This window comes from Oryzias latipes, chromosome 21, assembly GCF_053564925.1.
Source record: "Oryzias latipes strain Hd-rR chromosome 21, Olatipes_Hd-rR_3.1".
Taxonomy (NCBI): domain Eukaryota; kingdom Metazoa; phylum Chordata; class Actinopteri; order Beloniformes; family Adrianichthyidae; genus Oryzias; species Oryzias latipes.
The window spans coordinates 5527667-5550645 of NC_136257.1; the positions used below are offsets into that span (position 1 = coordinate 5527667).

Sequence of the window (22979 nt, forward strand, 5' to 3'; positions counted from 1 at the left end):
TATATGTTAGAATTGTACCGTATGAAGGGGTGAAAGACGTTTTGTTGTCCTAAATCGATGGTTTATCCGGCCTCTGGGATCCACATTGCAGCTCTGCTACTTCATTCTTGGCAGCACCAACCTGTTTACATATGCGGTGACGGGATAGTGGAAGAAGACGTGCTGGCCACAAAAAAAAACAAAACTTTGCTAGAACTGTGTCAAGCTTTAGGTCTGAGTGGGAAAAAGAAAAGAAAAAATAAAATCCCTAAGCATTTGCATCTGTACATGAAACATATTTGACGGAAAGTCACAGCAAATAAATAAAGCAAAGAGTCTAAGCATATACCAGGTTGAAAAATATGCATTTTAATTTGTGTCATTTGTAAAAATGTACAATAATGTGAAACTTAGAGGCACAATTAGGGCAGCATTGCAGATTTTTTAAATTAAAAACTACAATATTGTCCTGTAGGACAAGTCAGGAACGTTAAAAGTTGGAGAAAATTAACAATAAAAGGTTGAATTCAAGTGTTGTGATAAAAATAGATTTGTTATTTATGTTTTGTCCAGATTCAAGGCGACTTGAAGAGTTTTCTTCACGTGTTTTGCCTTATTTATGACCTTTGTGCATGTTTGGAAACTCTTCCTGCAAATTCTACATAGTCAATTTAATTTATGAGATGTATAGTTAAAAGGGTGATGAGGAAAGAAAATAAACTAAAAACCAACAAAATATTAAAACATTTTACAAGGATAGTTTGGCTTGTAATGTGACTGTAATAATACCCCTAAAAAATTAATAAAAATGCATTCTAAACTTATTTGGTAAATATAAATGATTTTTAGAGTAAAATTGGTTTCTGAGCTTGATTTTATAGCGCCACACTTCCTGGTTTTTTTGGTTGATGTTCTATGTGTTTTATTCATTTATTACATAAAAATGAAGGGATGTGTGAAACAGTCAGTTTGTCAGGAAAAACAGTCTGTATTGGGCTTCAGCGCTTCAACCCTTTATTTGGACTGAATGTACTCAAAACTAGATAAACACAGAACTATGTGGTAATAATATTTAGAATTACTTTAATCATTCGGGTCAAATGCAGTTGAGTGTCTGTGGCCTTCGGGTTTCTGACTTGACACACAATCACGTAAAACACCTTTTCTCTCACATGATTTACATCTTTGGAGTTTGGTCGTCATGTTAATTTATGATCTTCTTGTATCATAAATGTAAAATCTTTGCATATAGAACAATAACAGGGGGACTGCAATATTTGATTTGATTTTTTTAAATACTTGGTTTAGCCGACAGAAAGCGAGCAAACGAGCTTGTAAAAACACTAGTCCAATAAAGTCCTGAAGTGGATTCAACTCCAAAAAAAAAAAGTGATCTCTCCAGCGATTCTCTTTTTCCCTGATCCGTGAAGGTGCTGCTCGCCGTCTTTCCAGGTCCGTTTTGTCAGACATTATAGTCTGGTGATTTTCCCAAAGGCTGCCTCAGTCTGATTTGCAGCGTCATGAAGGCTCCCACTGCCACATGAAAGAGGATCTGCCAAACGTTCCTCAGTTCATACAGGTACATGTTGGACAGACATATGAGTGCAAACGCCAGGAAGGACTTACTGTTCCTCCAGACAGAGAAGTATGCAAACAGGTAGCACTGGAAACGAAACAAAAAAAGGATTATTTCAATGCTGCACGACCAAAACAGACTCATCTCCCTCATCTGTCTGTCAAATGACAGTGTTCCATTAAGTATGGGGGGGGGAGGGGGGCTGAATCGAACAAGCTGATGAAAATGTTTTAAAGGGAAAACACTGGCGGCGAGCGCACTGCGCTTTGGTGAATGTTTGTCTAACTGACAGGCTGCTGAGCTGTAAAGTGCAGGGCTGTTAGTCAGCCAGTGATGGGCTGCTCTTACCGCAGACTATCACTTACCTGATACAGACAGGCAGCTGTGCCGAGGAAGAAGGCAATCACATAATTAAAGTCTTCATCATCATTCTAAACAGTGTGAGAAAAGGCACAATGAAAAACATCTTACTTTGTCTTGCATTTATACAAGTGAATCAGCATTTACAAGAGGATGTGTACTTTTTTTTGTCCTCCATCGGATTTACATTAAGAAGAGGATGCGAGATCGATGCTCCCACCGGCAAAGTTGTGGGACTTTTTCAAACTTTCATGTCTGGTGTGAAGCAGCCTTTTTTACCTGCAGCACGCTCTCTATAGCATGGACTCCTCGAAGGAGGTTCAGCCCGCCACAGAGGACGCTCAGCACGCAAGATATGACGCCTGGGAGACACACGGGTTCCAACATCTGTGTGGGAGCTGAAAGAAAGGCAAACTCTAAATGCAGTCACACTGCAGCTTCCCAGGGAAAAAAAGTCATTATTGATTTAAAAGAACCTTGCAGGAAAAATGAAAGGAATGAAAAGAAAATGTGAGCTTTGACCCGCTTGAATTCCAGGACTTCCTGGCACAGTAAAATAATTGATGTGCCACGACGATCAGACTCAAGCTTCCTCCCTCAGGACAAAATGATTTATGTTCATAGAAAACTGAGACTGGCAAGGGCTGTAGGAAGTAAGACAAGCAAGGCAAAGTAAAAAAGAAAAAAAAAGAAAATCTGAGATGATGTTTCATATAACAGGAGAGGAAGTCCTGAAACAATGAAAGCTTTCAAAGTAAACATCCGGTTTCCCGACATACAATATTTGTTTTTGGTAAAAGCAGCGGAAAAAGAAAATCCTTTAACGTGTTCCCACAACAAATTTATCCAAACAAAAAATAACAAAAGGAGTGAAAATAGTGAAAACAATAGTGTTTGGTTTGAAGCCTGTAAAGACGTCTTCCTCCAGGTTGGTTCTATCTTCTATAGTCCATTTTACATAAAGGTAAATCTGGTTTCAGTAAATTCATTCTGTGGTTCCCGAAAGCAACTTTAAAATATCAGGTTTTTCAAAACAAAATGCGATCCATTTAAGGTGATGTTTGCTTCATTTACAGAACATTCTCAACTTCCAACAGCTCATGTTCTGATGCACTAACAGCAAATCTGGACTTCATCAAATAAAGTAAAAAAAACTCAATCCAGATGAGTTTTTAAAACTCCTTCTGCAGTGCAGCATCACAAGAAACCAGAGAAAAGGTTTTACCCAAATCCATCATTTATGTGGAGCACATAAAAAGCACAAACGCGGACAAAATAAAAGCCCCAAAGTGGCAAAAGGTACAAAGAACAAAGAGCTGCTTCTAACTACATAAACCTTCAAATGTTTTTGGAAAAGTAGAAGCAAAATATGCTCATCTCTATTAGAGCCGTGGGTCGTTACTTCAGTCACGATCCAATTCGATTCGCCAATCCAGATCAACAATTTTTCACGATTCATCGATAGATTATCTTTGGTTTAAATGGTTGCTGCTACATGAATGAAAATTAAAATAATATGCAATGAACGCCATTATTTTACCTTTATTTAGAACTGGAGATCAGGATCAACTAACCAATAAAGATTTTTAAGAAGAAAAATTGCATCCGTCACTTTAAACAATGTCCCACTCAAACGCTTTTCTGTCAACTTCCTGGTTGAGTCTAACAGTAAACGTTGTTTTAGATCATTTAACAACACATCCTGAAAATGTTCTCTGCAGTTTTTCTGTCCTCAAAATGTAGCCAACCAGTGGATGGATGACAGGAAGTTAGAGAATAAAGACTCAGCAACACCTAAATAAAAATGTCTCTTTGTCATTTCATCTAAACTGGCAGCAGTGCTTCCAGTTTTAACCGACTGTTTTTTTTATGTATTTAGTAGAAATGACTAACAAAATAACCCCACCCTTTAAAAGATCAACATTTCATAGATCAGTTCCAGCATGGATGCTATGATGTCACATAATTGATCACCACATTTTCGTAATATTTCTAACGTATCTTTTTAAACACTTTTTCAATGATATTTAAGACTAAATCGGCTTTTCGCAACAAATTTCAGTAAACTGAACGTCAGTCTATTTTTTTTAATCTATTAGAAATGCCTGATATTTTTACCCTGAAAAGAGCAACCTTCAGTAACACTTTACTTTGAAGATGTACTTACTTCCTGTGACAGGCTACTGTCACACAGTTTGTTTAGTTTATGTAGATAAAATCCAACATTATTCTGCAATTTTAGAGCGATAATTAGCCTTCCTGAGGTGTACTTTCACTCCACATTACTATATTTAGAAACATCGCAAATTCCTGATCCTAATATTTGTTTTCCTGGACCAGATCTGGAATATCCAAGTATTCAGATACTCGCCACAGCCCTAATCTGTACTGATGGATTTTGGTCCAGAAGGTAAACTAGTGACTTTCAGCAGATGCTGTGCCAAAATGAGAGTCAAAATCTGGAAAGAAATCTGCTTCTAAGAGTTGTTTTCTTGTGCTTAACTAGACAGTACCTGTACAGATGAGCTTTAGGACTCAAGGCCTACCTATGCCTTTGTACTTTGACGGCGTGTGCACAGAGAATCCATTGATAGCCTGCAGATCGTCGGGGGAAAGCTGATAGGGCGGCCGCAGCTTAATCTCTGTCTGCATGTCAGCCAGGTTGATCTTTGTAGACAAGGAACGAGGATTGTTGTAGCGCTGCTTGGTCTTCTGGATGAAAGTGTCTGAGGAGAGAGATGACGACGATGCAAAACCAGCTAGACACACATGAAGCCACAACTTAAGTCTCACCAAATGAAAAAAATGCAGGTAAAAATACGGATTTTAGATTTTCCTTCAAGCAACTTTCAACATGTCAACGTTGGCTAGTATGAACTTAATCTGAAACCAGCTTTGTCCAAACGTAACACTTTTGCAGTAAGTGACAGAATTAATGCATAAAAACATTTTTATATTTACAAATTCAAAAGTGTGTATTCTTCAGTCAGCTGATACACTTGTGACTCCTCCCACTTGACAAATTGTTTCAAAAAACAATTTAAATAATCATTTTAGAAAAAGGACTACATCAACGGAACAATCAAAGCGGAACTTTAAGTTATTTGGTTGTTTCATTTAAAAAAAAAAAGTTGCTTTTTTTTACGAGAATAAAGTCGTAAATTTAATAGTATTATTATTTTTATGGTGGCCCTGACACTCAGGCATATTTCTATGAATCTGAAGTTGATGTGAAATTCCTTAAGACTGACCAAATTCAATGAAGGAGTATGGCCGCACGGCGCTGCTGATACGTTTGGGGTCATAGGTGACGATGAACTCCTTCTGTAGCTCGTCCAGGAAGCAGAATGCCAGCACGTTTGGGTAATTCGCAGTGCACACCATCAGATATCCAACACCCAGAGAGCTGGTGAAACTAATACCCACAGAACATCCAGAAAACATTGTTACTCTCAGTGCACTTCATCAAGAAGAAGAAAACCAACAGTAGTAATAAAGGACTGTAGGTCCTCACTACACCAGGTTTACTATGGTTGCCATTCTAGTGAAAACGTTCAAACTGGTCAGTTTATTTTTAGCCCTCGTAACATCTTGTGCTTTTGTCGTTCATTCCCTTCACCCTGAGGTGGATTGAGACACTCCTTCCTCCTCTCGGGAGGACCCAGTTTGCATATTTAAATAATAAAAAAACAATGAAATAGCTAATGACCCAAAAGAAACATCCCTGGTGCAAATCAAACCTGTGTTAATGTACCCTTGGTGTAAAAAACAAAAAATAAAGACCATACATACATTTCAGTCTGATTTAGATTGAAGCAGTAAAGGCTTCTAGACGTGACGACAGTTAGTTCTTGAATTTAAAATCAAAATCAAGTTTTATGTTGTGAGTACAGAAAATCTGACAGGGGCATTTTATTACGCAAAAGACTGACTAGAAATCTTTCTTAAATTTTTTAAACAGAGAACACGGACCTCACAGCAAAAGAAAGTCACGGGAGGACCCAAATCTTTGAACTTAAGCCTTCAAAATCAGAGCTTTAGTTCCAGTGTTTAAAACATTTTAACAAGCACTCTTTAACCGTTTACGCAATTGACGTAATTCTGAAGCGGAGAAAAGCAGTTTGTCCTGATATGCATCACTTAAGTCATGTGTTGCATTACGGTGCAAAGATGATACGCAAAGCCGTCAGAAACAGTTCCTTCACGTTGATTGGTCAAAGATTTACTTTCTCAAAGGGCGTGAGTTAAAATGTGTCAGCAGCAACGCCTCTGGTGTTAAAGGGTAAAAAAGCTGATACTCTGATGTGACGCCTTTACACCCATCTGATGGGCCAGGCTACGTGACGAGTGAAATTCTTTAAAAAGAAGAAATGGTAGTTTTATAATGTATGGTGCTGAGTTAATCTAAGTATTACTTAGAGCAGGGGTTCTCAAAGTTTCTGTCGCAGAGGGCCAAATTAAGAACTTGACATTAGACTGGGGAACAATTTTGGTGAAAAAAAAAATGGATAAACAGAAAAAGTTGTTTTTAATAACTTTAATGACCAAGTGTTGTTTGTACAATTAACAGGCCCTCCAGATATTTAACCCGGAGGTTGCTGTCCAGATCTTCTACTCGTCTAGTAATTGTATCATTTGACAGACTTTTTTTAGCTCTGGACAAACAATGTAAGCTGCTTTCAGAATACATTCTTTCTACAAACTCCTCACCACTTAAGGGTTTGCTACGCCGGGCCATTTCCAAAGCCACAACGTAGCTACTAGCTACTTTTTAAAGGTGACATATTTGTTGTTTACAACTGTTCTGTGAAGCAGTTGCTTTGTTTTCCAAACCGCAACACTAAATCCTAAGAAAATAAAAAGCCTTGTTTCAGAAAAAATGTCTCATTTTCTGTCTTGCAAGAAACCCAACATTATCAAGAAAGTTTCTCAAAAGTGCAATAATCTGAGTTTGAGAAAACATGTCTTTGTGCCTAGAATTTTTTTTTCTTAAAATAGGAATTATTCTTTAAACCATTTTTCTGATCCAATTGGCAGATTTCTTTCTTTTTTTTTTTTGCTTATTTTTAAGAAAAGACAATCTGACGGTGGGGAAAGAATTTTGACTTCTTTCAACAGGGCCTGTTTTGGAAGTGAAAATCCTAACAAATATCTTTTTTTAATGCCTAATTTACTTAAATATGGTCGCCTAGTAAAACGTTTTTTTTTTGGGCAGAAAAAGCATGGAATGAGACCTACTTTACATTATATGGTCCAGACTTAAGTGTGCAGCGGTCAGGGAACTGGTTGAGCTTCCTTGAAAGCCCTTTGAGGTGTCTCTTTGTCTCCTGAAGCTCTTTCTCCATCTCATAATCAGTTGATGCTGAGAGAGGAAGACCATCTCCAACTCGGACCACCGAAGCAAACAACACCATCGACATGTTAGAGCTTTGGATGTCTCACTGCAGATCTGCAAACAGAGGGAAAAGCAGGAAATAAAACGTGCTCAGACACAGGTATATAATGCTTACAGGTCTCCTTCACTCGTTTGTATATCCATCTGGTCTATGACTGACTTAACTGGACAGGTAAACTTTTACAGGTAGAAATGTCTGGATCAGTATCTGTATGTCAGAAATGTTAGCATATTTTAAGTTTCGTCTGTTATAAAGTTTCCTCTGTAGTGAATATATATATTAAAGGATTTCACATTAAAGCTAAAGCAACTCTTTTTGACATAAGATGCTGATCCAGCACTGACCGTTTGTCAGAACCATGGATAGCTCCGTAGCCACGTGAAGACACCCTAAAGTAAAGAGGAAGTGATTTCTCTCCCGAAATTTATCTTCAACAGAAATGGGGACATTTCGCTATGAAGTAAACACTTCCTCCAAACTGCACAAACGAATATTACTGATGACATAAACAATAGCTCTCTTGTTAGCAGCACATCCAGTGTTGAGAATTAGCAACTTAGCTTAGCTCTTAGAAGTAGAAAGAAAAAAAACTTCTACACAACAAACGTGTACATTGGGACGTTGCATAAATTGGATCTGATGTGCAAAACTGTAAATACAAAGCAAAAGTATGCGGGCTAAAATGCAAAGAAAGCGACCAGGTTAATCGTCTGGCAGGTTAGCTAGCGTTAGCTGCTAGCAAGATGCAAGTACAGGTACATGACGTTGCTAACTATTTTAACAAAAGCAAAGGGATATAAATTGAAATCAGCAAATGTCGGAGAAACAAATACAATTGACTAAAAAAGTGATACCTGGAGAAAAAATGTAACATCATGCGGACATCTAACAACGTGCAGCTTTAAAATACTCCAGTTCCTCTGTTCTGTTTACGTGGCTCTGTCGCTGTGCATTGTGGGTAAAGATACTCACGAACGTCACCACGAAGGGAAATTTGATTCAATTAGTTTTAAAAACCGAAAATTAAAAAAAAGAAATAAAAAAAGCATAATTAAATACAGGAACGAAAAAAAAGCGTATAACTCCGTAAAGAAGCAACCCTTTTATAGATACTTGTTCCCTCTTCTTTGCCTGTCAGTTGTTCCCTTCAGCCAGGGTCACCACAGTGAATCATCTGCCTTCATCTGTCTATATATTCTCTGCATCCCCTGCCTGGCCCCACATTGCTCCTGATGGTTACAAGTTAGCACCAGTGTTCGACAACAGAGCGTGAGGGTGTGTTTACATGGATGAATGGATCTATGACTGTAGAGCATTTGGGCCTTCTAAGAAGGTATAGCACAACATAAATGCTTTCAGTGAATGTGGATTGCAGTTTGCAGATTGCAGGAGGAACATTTCAGGTGTGATGTCTGACAACAGTGTGTAAGAAAAAATGGAGACAAGGCGTAGAAGACTAAAACGCAGCTTCTCTGCAAATTGAGGCGATAGATAAATTATGACAGAAGGATCCTGTAAGAACAGTGAACACTTCCCCTTTATCTCAGATTTTAATATACGTTCCTATTATTATATTTTAATCAATCACTTTTAGAAGTTCTTAATATTGATCATTTGGATTGCAACTTGCTCCAGATGTTATTTTCCACTGAAAGCCAGTTAAACATTAGCCTCATTTCAAAGCATCTGATGTTGCAGTTTATTTTTTGGACTAGGACCAAGGCATTAAAAATAAACAATGTGTATACATGAGCGGCCAAGTTTTGTTGCTCCGATCAGACATGAAATAGGCCAGTTACTTTGTACCCCCCCAGCGTTCATACATTTCCCTAGTAAAATGTGTGAGAGGAAGAAGAAATGACTGTGACTGGAGGAGATGGTAGGCAGCCTCATCGTTCACAGATACCTGTGCAATCTCTCCTGAGCTCAGGCAGTGTGTCAGCCTGAGGGGACCTTCATGGCCCGTGTGTGTTGGGCGGTGGGGGAGGACAGCAACAAAGAGGGGGGAAAGATGGAAAGTGGATGATGGATGTGAGCTGCTGCTGACAGGTTGATGAATAGCCACAGATTTCTCTGAGTGTTTAGAGCAGGAAAGTGTCAGGTGTGGGGACAGCAGTGCTGTTATTGCAGTGACACAATCTAAACAGAAGATCGGGAACATCCACTGAATTCAAATTGATCGCTGCCAGCTGGTTTTTACCAACAATATCAACTTTTTTTTAGAGCAGAGAGGTTTTTCTAAAAATACGACTGCTTTTGCTTCTTTTTGCATCGTGTCGAGTAAATCTGACCTTTCATAACGGTAAATTGACATTAGTATTGTCATTATGACAGCTTTTAGACATATCTGAACAAAATTTTAGGTACCCACAACAGTCACCAATAGAGTGATTGACCTTAAATCGAAAGATTGCAGGTTCGATTCCCGCCCATGTGTCTAAGTGTCCTTGGGCAAGACACTGAACCCCACCTTGCTCCTGGTGGCTAGTGTTAGGCAGCGAAGCCACTAACAGTGTGTGCATGGGTGAATGGGACTGTGACTGTAAAGTTCTTTGGGCCCTTTAAGACGGTAATGAGTACCCTGCTGTTTGCCATGTAAAGTTTAAATAAGAATTTACTAAAAATCAATCAACAACCAAAGGGATTTTCTCTTATTAGCATCACAAGTGTCTTCAAATTTGTAATTAACGAGTCTGGATATTTATAGGGTGTCAATACTTTCCTGTTTTGTGTGTGAACAACACTAAACGTGTAAAACAGAAAGATAAAGCGGTGTACTTAGGTGAGAAAAAATTGCAATGACAAGATTGATAAGGGATTAGGTTGTAGGAGGTTCTGTTCCTATGATTACAAGTACATGTCATGCAGACATTTAAGGTGTACAGGACAGCAGGCTAACCACCCTGAATAAGAAGAAAATTCTTGAAAACTCAAAGAGATTTATAGAACAAGTTATAACCACAGTCTAAAACAACCTCTCCCATGACTCCCAAGGTAAACTCCAAGGTCATAGTACACCAAAATTGTGTTTTTGCTGTTTCTAACAAGTTCATTTACCATTTTTTTTCTTGGTGGAGGCCATATATTATAGTACCAAAAATATTCGCTCACCTGCCTTGACTCGCCGCCATTTCCCATAATCCATCTGTGTAGACTGTCACCTGCTAACTTACAGCCCCTCACACCCCTAACCTAACATTACCGGTGCAATTAAAATGGTGAGCAATATTGGAACTATGCAACTGTACAGTTTAGAGCCAGACAGACACCAGCTCAGATGAGGAAAACAAAGACGGACATGGATCTAGTCCTCTACAAATGGATGCATCAGAATGAAGCAGAGCAGTAATGCTAGGATTGCGGATATGAACTGACGTGGAAAATCCTAACCCATAGAGTTCAATAGGATGTTGGTCCACCTTTTGAAGCAATTACAGCTTCAACTCTTCTGGGAAGGCTGTCCACAAGGATTGAGGAGAGTGTTCATAGGAATTTTTGACCATTTTTCCAAAAGCGCATTGGTGAGGTCACACACTGATGTTGGTGGTAAAGGCCTGGCTCTCAGTCTCCACTCTAATTCGTTCCAAAGGTGTTCATCCACGTCTTTATGGACCTTGCTTTGTGCACTGGTGGACAGTCATGTTAGAAGAGGAAGGGGCACGCTCCAAACTGTTCCCACGAGGTTGAGAGCATGGAACTGTACAAAACGTTTTGGTATCCTGAAGCATTCAGAGCTCCTCTCACTGGAACGAAGAGGCCAAGCCCAATTCCTAAAAAAGAATCCTCCTCCACCAAATTTCCTGCTTGGCACAATGCAGTCTGAAACGTACCGTTCTTCTGGCAACCTCCAAACCCAGACTCGTCCATCAGATTGCCAGATGGAAAAGCGTGATTCCTCACAGCAGAGAAGGCGTCTCCGCGGCTCTAGAGTCCAGTGGCGACGTGCTGTACACCACCGCAACAAACGCTTTGCATTGCACTTGGTGATGCATGGCTTGGATGCAGCTGGTCGGCCTTGGATACCCATTCCATGAAGCTCACTTGGTGGCTGAGTTGCAGTTGTTCTCAAACTCTTCCATTTTGTTCTGAAAGAGCTGAAAGTTGCCTGTGGAATATTCAGGAAATTTCACGACTGGATTTGTTGCACAGGTGACATCCTACGACAGTTCCAGGCTGAAATTCAGGCAGCACCTGAGAGCGGCCCATTCTTTCACAAATGCTTGTAAAAAAAAGTCTTGATTTCACAGACCTGTGGCCAGGCCGAGTGATTTGTACACCTGATTCTGATCATTAGGTAAGGGAAACATTGATTCAGAATGCCGGGTATTTAACGTAGGAAGTTGATCAGAGAGAACAAACAGTGGTGTCTACTAGACTAGCCTCCTGGAACCTCAAAGACTGGATCATGAGGAAAGAACACAAAAACCTAAAGAGTCATTTAGGAGATTCTGCACAGTCTGCACATTTACCTAAGATTGTGCATGGACAACAGAAGCTTTATTTCTGTAACAGCCCACAGAGATTTATTTGGTTAATATTGGTTTTCTAAAATCTAAAATACTGTTAAAATATATTTCCTGACTTTTAATGTAAAGAACTCTGAGAGGATTATTTGTTTTTTACTGATTTCTTTCATATTTGCTGATTATTACATTTACTTTTATTTTCAGTGAAGAACCCAGAGAGGAGTATTTGATAAACGATTGGGTTATTAATATTTGGTTATGTGTGACTTTCAGTTTACATTTAGGCACCCCTGCCTCTGTCACCTGCTTTAAATCCTACTTTTGTTATGTTCCTTTAATGCCTGCAGCTTCGTGTGCATTCATTTCACAGTTGTTCATGCATTTTTGAAAGACATAAAACAAGGTTAATAATGATGCTTAGTTTCTTGCTGCTCAAGAGTGGAAAGTCTATTTTTTATAGAATATTTTTGTAAACAAGAAAATAGCACAATTATCGTTTCTGTCAATCAATGACTTTATCTGTTCTGCATTATAAACGTCTAACTGAGACTGAATAAAGTATTAGAAATAGCCATTTTCTTTGGATTTTTTAAGATTAATTTTGTGTTTGAGTTAAAGCTGACCAATAGGTTGGCGAAGAGAAATGACCAGGTTATGGCATAAACATAAAAATAAATAAATAAATTCCAGGTTAATTTGTGTTGTATTACCTTTTGAGGTATGGAAACCCCAATTAGAATTTCTCCCAAACCTTAGCGATTTTATTTTAGTCCTTGGTATTTTATCTGGGTGTTGCTTGCAACAAATACAATAAAAAGCTATAGATATCAATATTGTTTAAAACAGTTGACTTTTTTTGACCAATTGTCTGTCTGGAGGACATCAAACTTGATCTTAAAAGGTCTACCTCATCCAACATCTGAACTAGAAGGTTAGCTTCATTCTGGAGTAAGGATTTCCTATAAACCTCATTTGGATTCAGTGAAGGATTTAAACACTTGACATTTCCACAACACTGTTCCGATGGATTTATCTCTCTCTAAATTATTTAAGAAATGCCATAATTTTTTTATGCTTTGATTCAGAAAATTGATTGATGTCATTAGGCAAAACGGCTGAGTGAAAGAAAATCTTCCGCTGTTCCAAACTTTTTGTTTTTAATGTTTTTGTATGATCCAATATGTCCAACAAAGTGCATGATTAAATAAGATACTAAAAATTACAGCATAGTAATTTGGGGATGAGTCCCAAAAAAATCCAAAGTGGCGTTTTAGAGCTAAAGTAAAAGGGGGAACGCTGCATCCATTCCAAAGAATGACACGTCATCCAAACTTGGAAGATCACAGAACTTCAATGCCTTCAAGTCTTCAGGCTGAGATCTAAACATTTATCCGGAAAGTGGTGGTTCAAATTATGGAATTAATCCAACTGTGACTACCGTCAAAGTGAGATATTTCAGATTTCTTTTGGTCCTCTTTTCCCAAACCTTCAAGAATATAAATCTGCTTCCAGCATCACGTCAGTTTGCTCATTTTATTTTTATCTTTTAACGGCAAATCCTGGTTCCAAAATTCATTGTGATATGAAAATCCATCACAAGAAATGACTCCACAAAAGATTTTCAAAAGCTAAAATGTAGAACAAATGTCTTTAATACATTGAAAAAAAAAACATTCTTTGAGATATTTTTGGCTTTATTTTATTACTGCAAAAGGAGAACTGTTCAGATGGCTGGACACAAAAACAAAAGGAAAACAAAAAGGCAACAATGATTTCTTGGCATAAAATGTGAAACATTTGTACACAAATTGGACACGTTTGGGATAAAGACGGAGACTCTTCTGTTTAACAGGTGCATTTCAGTGTCTGAGCTGTGATGAAACAAACGAATTACTCCAAAATGATTGTAATAACTGTGACCTTATCACCAAACTGCATGAGGCCTTCCATCAGAGCGCTCAAACTTGCAATGAAACTTTAATAATCACCGCCAACAAAGGTTAAAAACAAAACAAAAACAGAAAGTCTGATACCAGCCAGAACTTGAGACCCGATCCTATTGGACAGTATTCACTCAGAAAAACAATTAGCATTTGAGGAGAAACCCATAAAACGGACTAAAAAATGGATGGGATGTGTATTTGAAAGAGAAATGTAAACAATATTTCATTTGGTGATGTCAAAATCAGCTGGAATGAAAACTTAATAAGAAATGCGCTCCCAATAAGTGGATTTCACTATCCCTGAGAATCTTATTTATCACCAAAGTTTTTTAATAACAAAACTCAAGTGCAGCTACATACAGTATAGGACTTTAAACAAAGTATACAGGGCAAGGCGTGGGGATTGGATTTAAAATAAAATAAAATAAAAATGATGCCTAATTGATGGAAAGGAGGGCAAACAGATGTAGGATTTTTGCACGTAGAGCAAAAAATGTTGATAAGATTGGATGGAACACATTAAAACGGTTTATGCATTTCAAAATAAAAGCCCTGAATGTGAGCTTAGAGATCTGCAGCATTTTAGAAATCAAAGGGTCGTTTACAATAAAAGAATTATGTCAAACATTTTGACCTGCCTGTGATGCAGAAATAAACCGTTTCGTAAGCTAGGATATCAACGAATCTCCTTTTCATCAAACAAAAAGGTGCAGTTATAGAGGTGCAGGAGATAAATGTCACCCTGTGTGTATAAAGGAGTGTGCGCAGCAACATTTGGCATCAAATGTACACATTTTTTCCTCTTCTCTTCTGGTTCTTGTTCAAGTGTTGAGGAAGTGAAAGTCACACCAGGCCTCAGGTTCTCCGAAACTAGATTTTTGCAGTGCCAGATATTTTACTTTGCTTTAACGTTTAAGGCTACATTTTTAAGAAATACCTATTAAAAGAAAAAGAAAAATTCAAGTGCGCCTTCAGAGCAAAACCAATGATAGTGCAGACCCAAACAGAATACTGGTCTTGTAAAGAAAGAAAATAAAAGTCTAGCCAATGTGCACAGCTCCAGCTTCTTCCAACTCACTGCAGTGCTTCACATTTGGAATGATTAGTGATTGATTAATCCTTTAGACTGTAAGCCGTGTTCTTGATGGAACCAAAACCAAAGAACAGGTGTGTTTAGATAACCAGAATAAGTCCATAAAGACAGACTTTGATTACTGATGGACAATAGAACTTCTACTTCAGCCTTGATGCCCTCATAAGACATCACCACAGTCACAGAGACCCCCCCCACAGGGCACAGCAGGAGTCAATATTGCATAGATACAGTTTAGGGTGTAGCTTTTCACGTATTCACAGTGAGTGGGCAAAAACAGTCCGTTTTTTCTTTTCTATTTTTTGCCCATCAGAATACATATGGAAAAAATCAAAAGGAAAAGAAGTCTCAAATGTTTGGTCGGACTGTAAATAATCCACTGGCATTATTACAAACGGGTCACCCAGTAATATATAAAAACAGAAGAAAGAAAAAGGACAAAAAAAACAAAAAGAAAACAGCCTTTGCTGAGGTCATCAGTATCTCCCATATCAGTGCTGACTGGGCTGAGCTCGAGGGCGAGTCTGCATCGTCCCCTGGTCCTGCACTCAGAGCTCCTCCTTCCTTTTGACTACCTTTTCCTGGTCTCGTCCTCTTAAGCTGCGCATGAATCCTGTAAAGCCTGCCTCCTGAAAAATAAGAAACAACAACAGAGAATTGCTTTAGTATTTCTTACGTTTAGGTGTGTTTTTGTCCTGAAAGCCATGAGAGACCCGCTGCAATGGAAATCGTGTCTTTGGTGTTTTTAGCATGTTCTTGTGGCATTTTTCTGACAACAGAGGACATATATAAAGAAAATTGTGTTTAAACGGGCTTTTCTTAGTATTTCGTCATACAAATCGTTGTGAATCAGGAGGAGAGGAAAAAATGCTGTTAGAAAACACTTGTAGTTGTGACGTAGAAGCTCCTACGACGAGCCTCAAGCTCCCAGCTTCGCTCCATTCTTGCAGATGACTAGACCCATGCATGTCTTCTTTTTCCTCGTCTGTATTGGTATTTGGTTCAAAACTGTTTGGCTGGACAGCTCCAATATTGCTCACCATTTTTGGTTCACTGTTGGTGTTACATTAGGGGTGTGAGGGGGCTGTAAGCTAGTGGGAGAGATGGGATAACAAAGTGATGATGGGAAATGGGGGCGAGCTAACTCAGCGCCAACAATTCCGCTCACAACTCAGAGGCAAATTTTTAATAAACTACTGCCGCTCTGCAGAAACTATGTCCTCCTAGAAAATGACAGTTTTTTTTTTCTTTTTCAGCTAAAAATCGGCAAGGATATAATAAAAGACCACTGGGAACACTTTTACAAAAGATCAATCAATCGGAGTGCTGCCCAAAAACCCAAAGATCTCAAAAGTCACAAAACACAAGTAGAAAAATGTTTTGTGTTCAAACTGGTACATGAAGCAGAATTCAATAGTGGCAAAATAACAAGGTGTATTTTTATGCCTGTTTATTGTACTTTTTCAGTGCATATTGGTAACACTTACCCCACGATCTCCATTATATCGTTCCACAAACTTTCCATAATTGTAGTGGTTAAATGTTGGGTAACCTTCCACCCCTTCCTGCTTGCAGACCTCGTGGTTCTGTCCTTTTGTGCAGTCCACAGCAGCAAAAACAATCTAAACAGACAAAACAAAAACAAAAAAACGTCATGGCAGATTATTTATACACTGTAAATACGTATCTGTGCATTTACACACCTACTGTACATTCTTACTGGCTGTTTTTTTTCCTTGTGTATAATAGAAAAAAAACACATAAAATTGTTATTTCTAAGAGACTGTTTCTGCAAAAAAATGCGTCATTTTTAAATAAAATAAAATAGTTTTTAGGTCTACAAAAAAGAAGAAAGATTTTAGAGATTTGATCAAAAAAGTTAACTCTAAAATGTGACTGTAATGTAACTTAATGGATTTGACTGCAAGGCTGATTTGTTGCTAACAACAATAATCAGTTTTTATTTTATTTTTTTGCACAAATTTTGTGATTACTTATAAGATGATTTTGTTGCTCATCAAAAAACAAAACAAATGTCTACATTAAAACTCTTTCATTTGAAATTCTCACAGTTAGTTGATGCTTAACTCCATTTTTAAACAAAACTCTACAATGTCAATCAAGCGCCCTGATAAATGGCATTTGCATAGTTGAACGGTTGCATAAATTAGTGACAAACTGTCCCAGCGAAGGATAAATGTTGCCTCGCTGACGCATCACTCACTCAACATGTCATGTTAAACAGCGGAAATGTCTCTCGGAGTCCTGCAGGTTTGACTTGTCACTGTCAAAAATCCCCCTGGATGTCTGCTCAGGTGGTTTAGTGGAAAAGACAGATTTGTTCCAGAAGGAAACTATGTTTGACACTTGGACCAAGGAGGAAAAAAATAATGATTTTTTTTTTATTTCAAGTACTTCTTTAATGCATATAAAATATTAAATTTAAGAAGATTTACCTAAGAGTTAATATATCATTCAAAGAGCAACTTCATTTTGCTTGTTTACTCATCTGCAAACCAAAAAGGTAGGAAAAATGAGCATTTACAGCCCGGTCTAAATAGCTGTAAAGCTGCATGACGAGCAAAGCTTAAAATGTCTTCAGTGCGGGTCTGCAAAGGCAAAAAAGTTACACAAATGCATCTCAAAAACTGTGAAAATTGTCTGTCCAGAGTCACAGTGACAGAAGAATATTAACCAGCAGATCTGATGTTCTTGTTCTTTGGAGTGGTTGCCGCTTTCAAAGAACAATTGTGAAAGAAAGAGTAAAATTCTCTAAATTTACTATCAAGTGTTCCGTTTAGGGGAAAACATTCTACCAGCTGGCTATATTCGATAACCGGTGTGACACAAAAAAATAAGAAAATGGGTAAAACATTTCCTGATTCACAAACAGGTTTTTCTTCCCATTTCAAACGTTTTTATTAATAGATTTGGATTTTTATATATATATATATATACCCTATTTTTCAGTGTATAAGTCGCAGTTTTTATCATGGTTTGGCCGGGGGTGAGACTTATACTCAGGAGCGATTTATATGCGATTCTTTTGAACAGAAATTGGCTCATTTATTTGTCACTTTTCCTCTAACAACCCTTTAGCGGTCGTTTCCCATGAGCACTGACGCGTGTCAAAAGAGGCAGCAGACGCACATTCGATGCGTGAATGACGTTTGGTGTGAACATAGCATTACGCTGGGCTTGACGGGTTTGTTCAGAATAGTCTGGAACAACTGGTATGTTTTTTTTCTTCTTTCTTATGAATTTTTTGGCTCCTGTGATTTATAGTCCGGTGCAAATTATAATCTAGAAAACACAGGTTATATAAAAAAAATACAACCATTAATAATGAAGAAACTGTAAGACTTTTGTATTTATTATTGTTGAGATTTATAATATTTGTGTAATTCTGCACCCTTATTTTTTACTTTAAATTGTATTCATTTTCCAATCAATTCATGACTAATTATGCAAATAGAGTTTAGTATATCTATGTGGAGATCTATATTTCTCTTGTTCACCTTCTTTAGACTTTTTTTCCTCAATAACCACTTTTCTTTTACTCTGAGTAACTGTCAGGTTGAGCGCTTGTGTGTTCTTTGTTTTCGAGCACAAAATGCAAATATATGTGGGCTGCTAAGATTTAGAGGAAGAGAAGAGAAGTTGTCTTAAATGCATAAAAGCTTCTGAGGTAATATGGAGTTCGTAAGCGAAATGAAAGTGTGTAAAAAGACAAGAGCCGCAAATTAAAAAAGGTGGAAAAGTTAAAAAGGATTCATTAGTAGTGTGGCCGAGATTTCCCGACAAATGAAACATAAAATTACATATTAATTAGAAAAATCCTAAAGCTACATTAATAGCAGTAAAGCATTTGATAAATCCTGTAATTACCTCTTAGATGAAACTTGTCACAAGCTGCCTTTGAAAACATACAATAGCAGGCCTTATGTAACTTTCAGCTACTCATTCAGAAAGACAACAATCTCTGCACAGCGTTCACACCCCTGTACAGCACAATGGGAACTCTTACTCGCTTCCCTCTTTAAAGGACTGGTTTACGGTGCGTTTTTAATGATAAGTGGCAGAGCTGAACGCACACTGTGACCATCTTTAGCTTTGTGTGGTGCACTGAGGCTCGTCTTGACCATCAACATGTGTGAACACACAGGGACACTCACGCCACTCAGACAAAAAGCAAAACTCCCTTTGGATCCTAAGGAAATGACAAACAGAAAAAGAGCTTGAGTTCGTGCACCAACAGAAAACCAGCCTCCTGCTGGGATGCTTGTGAAACTCATAGCGGGCTTCAGGTCAGGGGGGTTAATCCAAACCTCACGTCTAATAGTGTAGCCAAAATGCCTTAAGTGCTTTTGGACTGAAGACGCTAAAAAAGAACAACCCAACACATAACATGCGGTTGTACAAATATGCAGGTTGTTGGGTTCTCTAATGGCTTGGCTGGCTTTCAGTCCTTCTTTTCTCTGCATGTAATCAACATGTCTGCCAAATTTCAGCTTTGCCTTTAGGAACATAGCGAGAATTTAATTCAATATACGAGACATCCTACAAAAGCATATGAAAGAGTTCAAAATACAGTTAGTGTAGTCAACAAATGCAGAAATGAATTTCAGCTGTTACTGTAGCTGGCCGGCTCAGAGGGATGAATGTCTGATTGTGCAGGATACTGTTGCACATACTCCAAAAAAATTCCAAAGGCATGAGAGATCCACTTTGGCTGAGTAAGTGGAGCTCTTCACGAAGCTTTTCATAACAATGTTTGGTTAATTTGAGATGATGAATTAACATAAATGTTCCCATGTTTTCCCACTTAGACTGAACAAGAGAGAAAAAAAGAGAGGTGGGCGATACAAAGCTAAAAAGGTGACGAGATGAGCCAGAGACTGTGAGCAGGAAAATGTGGAGTGGGGGCGAGTCCGGACCCAAGCCTTAGACAGAGAGGTAAAAGGGAGGGGGGGTAGAGATGATGGATGATGAGGATCTCCGTCTCCTGAGCTGCAAATGAACCCCCAAAAGCTTTCAAATCCCAAATGTGCAAAGCATCTAGAGCAGTGTTTTTCAACCTTTTTTGAGCCACGGCACACTTTAACCCTGACAAAAATCCCGCGGCACACCAGCATCCAAAAAAAAAAAAAAAAATCAGAAATTCATGGTCTGTATTGATCGACAGCCCCCCCCCCCCCCCCCCCCCCCCCACGCAATCTCACGTGGTTTTTTGTGATAATTGTGGCAGAAAAAGCAGGAAGTTCCGGCTGTTTTTTTCTAAGAGATGAACCACCAGCTAAAGATGAGCTTTAGCTGGTATTTTTGTTAGAACTGAGCGACTTTATCAGCAGAATTAAGAACAAGGAAGTGAAGACTTTAACCACTTCTGATTGGTCAGACTGATGACATGTGATTAAGCCTTCAAGAATGATTGGCGGAGACAGTTAAAGGGGCGGGACTTTTCCTTACACAGTTATAGCTGCAGCTAAATCGCGGTACCGTGATTCTTATCAAAATGTCTTTAATAGAATTAAATAAACACAAAGAAAAAGTAATTTTAAGATCTTTTATATTTCTAACTACTCAGTGTTATCAGGGCCTGTTTGGATGAACAAAGAGCTGATTTCCTGGAGATGGAAAATGTTTTTAGATCAGTTAATGAGGGCAATTTCTCCACGGCGCACTTGACCATCTCCCACGGCACACTAGTGTGCCGCGGCACACTGGTTGAAAAACACTGATCTAGAGACTGTTTTAGCAAACCTATCAACTGTCTGGTTGTTGATGAAAAACACGAGAATTAATGTAAGATCTAGTAACACTAAACCTTATAAATATGACCATGAGTGGGCTTCATTCATTTAGATTGAACATCTTTAGGCCTTTTGACTCAATTCCTCTCATAGTATGACACTTATACTCCAAATGACATTCCTAAATCTGATATTAAAAACTGAATTCCACAGAAATTAGGGGCAGGCTTAATCCACGTCAACAGTCCCGCCTACAACTCAGAGGTAAAAATTTTTTTTAACTTGTCCTGTCTGACAGCTGAGCAAACAGATGAGAGCCCAAGGCCTCAGATATTACTTTAACAACAGGGGGTTATGAATTTTCTGACACACAAGGTGTATATTTGAATAAACCCCTTTTGTAATCTATACTAAACTTTATTGATATTATTTATATTTGTAACAGTTTTTGTTGGACCGGAAAAGGAGGGAAGAAGAGAGAGGGGCGTTTGTGTGTGTGTGGGGGGGGGAGGATGATTATAAAGATGTGGGGGGGGGGGGGGGGGTAAAATCATAAAGCATCATAAAGCAGCAAGTGACTTGAAGTTTATAATCATTACTGTCAGGTTTAGATGTATAACTAATCTAAAAGGGGCGGGGCCTGTCCACACACACACTCGCGTCATAAAAATTTAAGTGTGTCTCCAATTATGAGACACACTCAAATGTTGGCTCCAATAATGTTCACATACAAACGTATCATCATGTACATCATAAAACTAACGTTGACAGACGCTTACTTATGCGTTCAGACAAACACGTGTGAAACATTTCCTTCAGTCACGCAAACTATGTGTGCAAAGGTGAGCTAGCACCTGTGCTCAAGTGAGTGTTTATGTTCTTCTGAGGTGGATGATGGAATGTAAAAAGAATCGCCACCCAGGCCAGAGCCAGCAGGACCGCCACTGGCGCCCCCAATGCCACAGAGCAGGGAGGCATGGGGGGACAGAGAGTGAAGTCTCCAGAAGAGAAGAGCAGCCCCCCAGCCTGCCTGGAGGGCCCAACGACGGGGTAAATTTCTACTAAAATACTGCGCTTTGCATAAACTATGGTTTCTGAAAAAAACAAAACAGAATCATAATTAAAAGACCCAATGGGGACGCAGTGAAAATAGATCAGAACATAATCAAAGTTGAATTTTAAGTTATTTAGATTTTTTTTGAGGAACCGTTAATTGTCTCTAGTTTTTTCAGCAGAAACCAAGTATGTGAATTTTAGTGGTGTATTGATGCAGTGATGCTGCTTTTATTTTCCTGTCATATTTCTGCTTTTGCCACATTTGCAGAAATCCTGCGATGCTCATTTGGAGACATGGGTGTGAAGGCAGGTAGTAATATTAGAACCATGAAAAGTAGCAGAATTCAGAGCTACAAGCTGGGTGTTTAGATCAGGCATGAGTGAGCTGCACATGTGCAAAAACAAGAGCACATCTCATTGACTATTGTATTATTCTTTATTTGTAAGTATAACCTAATTATAGTATTGACATTACTATTCATTACCATACCAAGGGCAAAACTGCCCTGACATTATGAGTCATAATAAGAATTAACATTAAGTTTGAACAATGAATGAAATCTATGTTGACTAAAAAATGTCTAACATGACATGTTTTTCGTTTAAATTTCTTGGTTTACTCTCATGAGCAAACACAAAATCCCAGATAATGACAACTGGGAACAAATGTCAGCAATTTTTAAAGGAATTTAAAAAATATGTTCAAAGAATAAAAAACAACTGTACTCAAATAAAAGAAAGCATCTTCTTTTCTGCCAATAGATGCGTGGAGCTTTAAAATGCATAAAATCTATACAGATTTCACCTTCAAATGTATTTTTTTCTCATGGAAAACTGAACAAACTCATACATTTACATAAAAGGTGTCTATAATGGAAAAACAAAAAGAGACACACTGACCTTGCGATCCTCTTTAAAAAGTTCTGCGGCGGTGGTGAAGTGTGGAACAGCATTTTTGCAATGAGGACACCCTGAAAGAAACAAACAGGTGGGAGGGTTTCACAGAGACATGGATTACTATAAATGATAGAAAAAGTATATGTCAACACTAGAGTCTTTCTTTAATATATCATAGGCATTCCAAGCTCTAATATTGATTGACCTTTTTACTTTTATATTCCTAAATGATTCTTAGTTTAGTGTTTGAAGTCACACAAGCAACATTTTGTGCAAGGTTTTGCACAAAAAGGTCCGATACAATATAGGAACTAAACACAAATGTAGGGGAAATTATTATTTCAAAAGCATAAACAATGTTTGCAACTTTAGAAAAAGTCTGGTTCTTTAAAACGACACAAGGCCAATAGAAGCACTTTAACTTAATAATTTTCTGCAGCTCAACCAGGAAAGAAACTGA

At 38.2% G+C, this 22979-nt stretch overlaps 2 protein-coding genes across 5 annotated transcripts in view; both read right to left on the minus strand.

Annotated features, from left to right (window-relative positions):
- Positions 1–325: 325 nt before the first annotated feature.
- On the minus strand, positions 326–8478 carry sec22a (SEC22 homolog A, vesicle trafficking protein). Of its 4 annotated transcripts, XM_011489255.4 has the most exons (8): positions 8166–8478; positions 7154–7364; positions 5167–5330; positions 4462–4641; positions 2195–2313; positions 1921–1986; positions 1606–1642; positions 326–1531 (listed from the first exon to the last, which is right to left on the minus strand). In XM_011489255.4, the coding sequence occupies exons 2-8, from the start codon at positions 7333–7335 to the stop codon at positions 1449–1451; spliced, it is 831 nt and encodes a 276-aa protein (XP_011487557.1). In that variant the 5' UTR covers positions 7336–7364; positions 8166–8478; the 3' UTR covers positions 326–1448. The 4 variants fall into 4 exon arrangements, with proteins under 4 accessions (XP_011487557.1, XP_078795779.1, XP_004081475.1 ...); XM_078939653.1 differs by lacking the exon at positions 1921–1986; XM_004081427.5 differs by having other exon boundaries at positions 326–1642.
- A 4928-nt stretch (positions 8479–13406) lies between these two features.
- Positions 13407–22979, minus strand: part of pdia5 (protein disulfide isomerase family A, member 5) — a 64478-nt gene continuing 54905 nt past the window's right edge. The window contains exons 15-17 of the mRNA XM_004081428.4: positions 22523–22593; positions 16301–16435; positions 13407–15442 (exon numbers count right to left, since the gene is read on the minus strand). Of these exons, the coding sequence (XP_004081476.1) occupies positions 15362–15442; positions 16301–16435; positions 22523–22593 (287 nt within the window). The 3' untranslated portion in view covers positions 13407–15361. The remainder of the gene's footprint in view (positions 15443–16300; positions 16436–22522; positions 22594–22979) is intronic.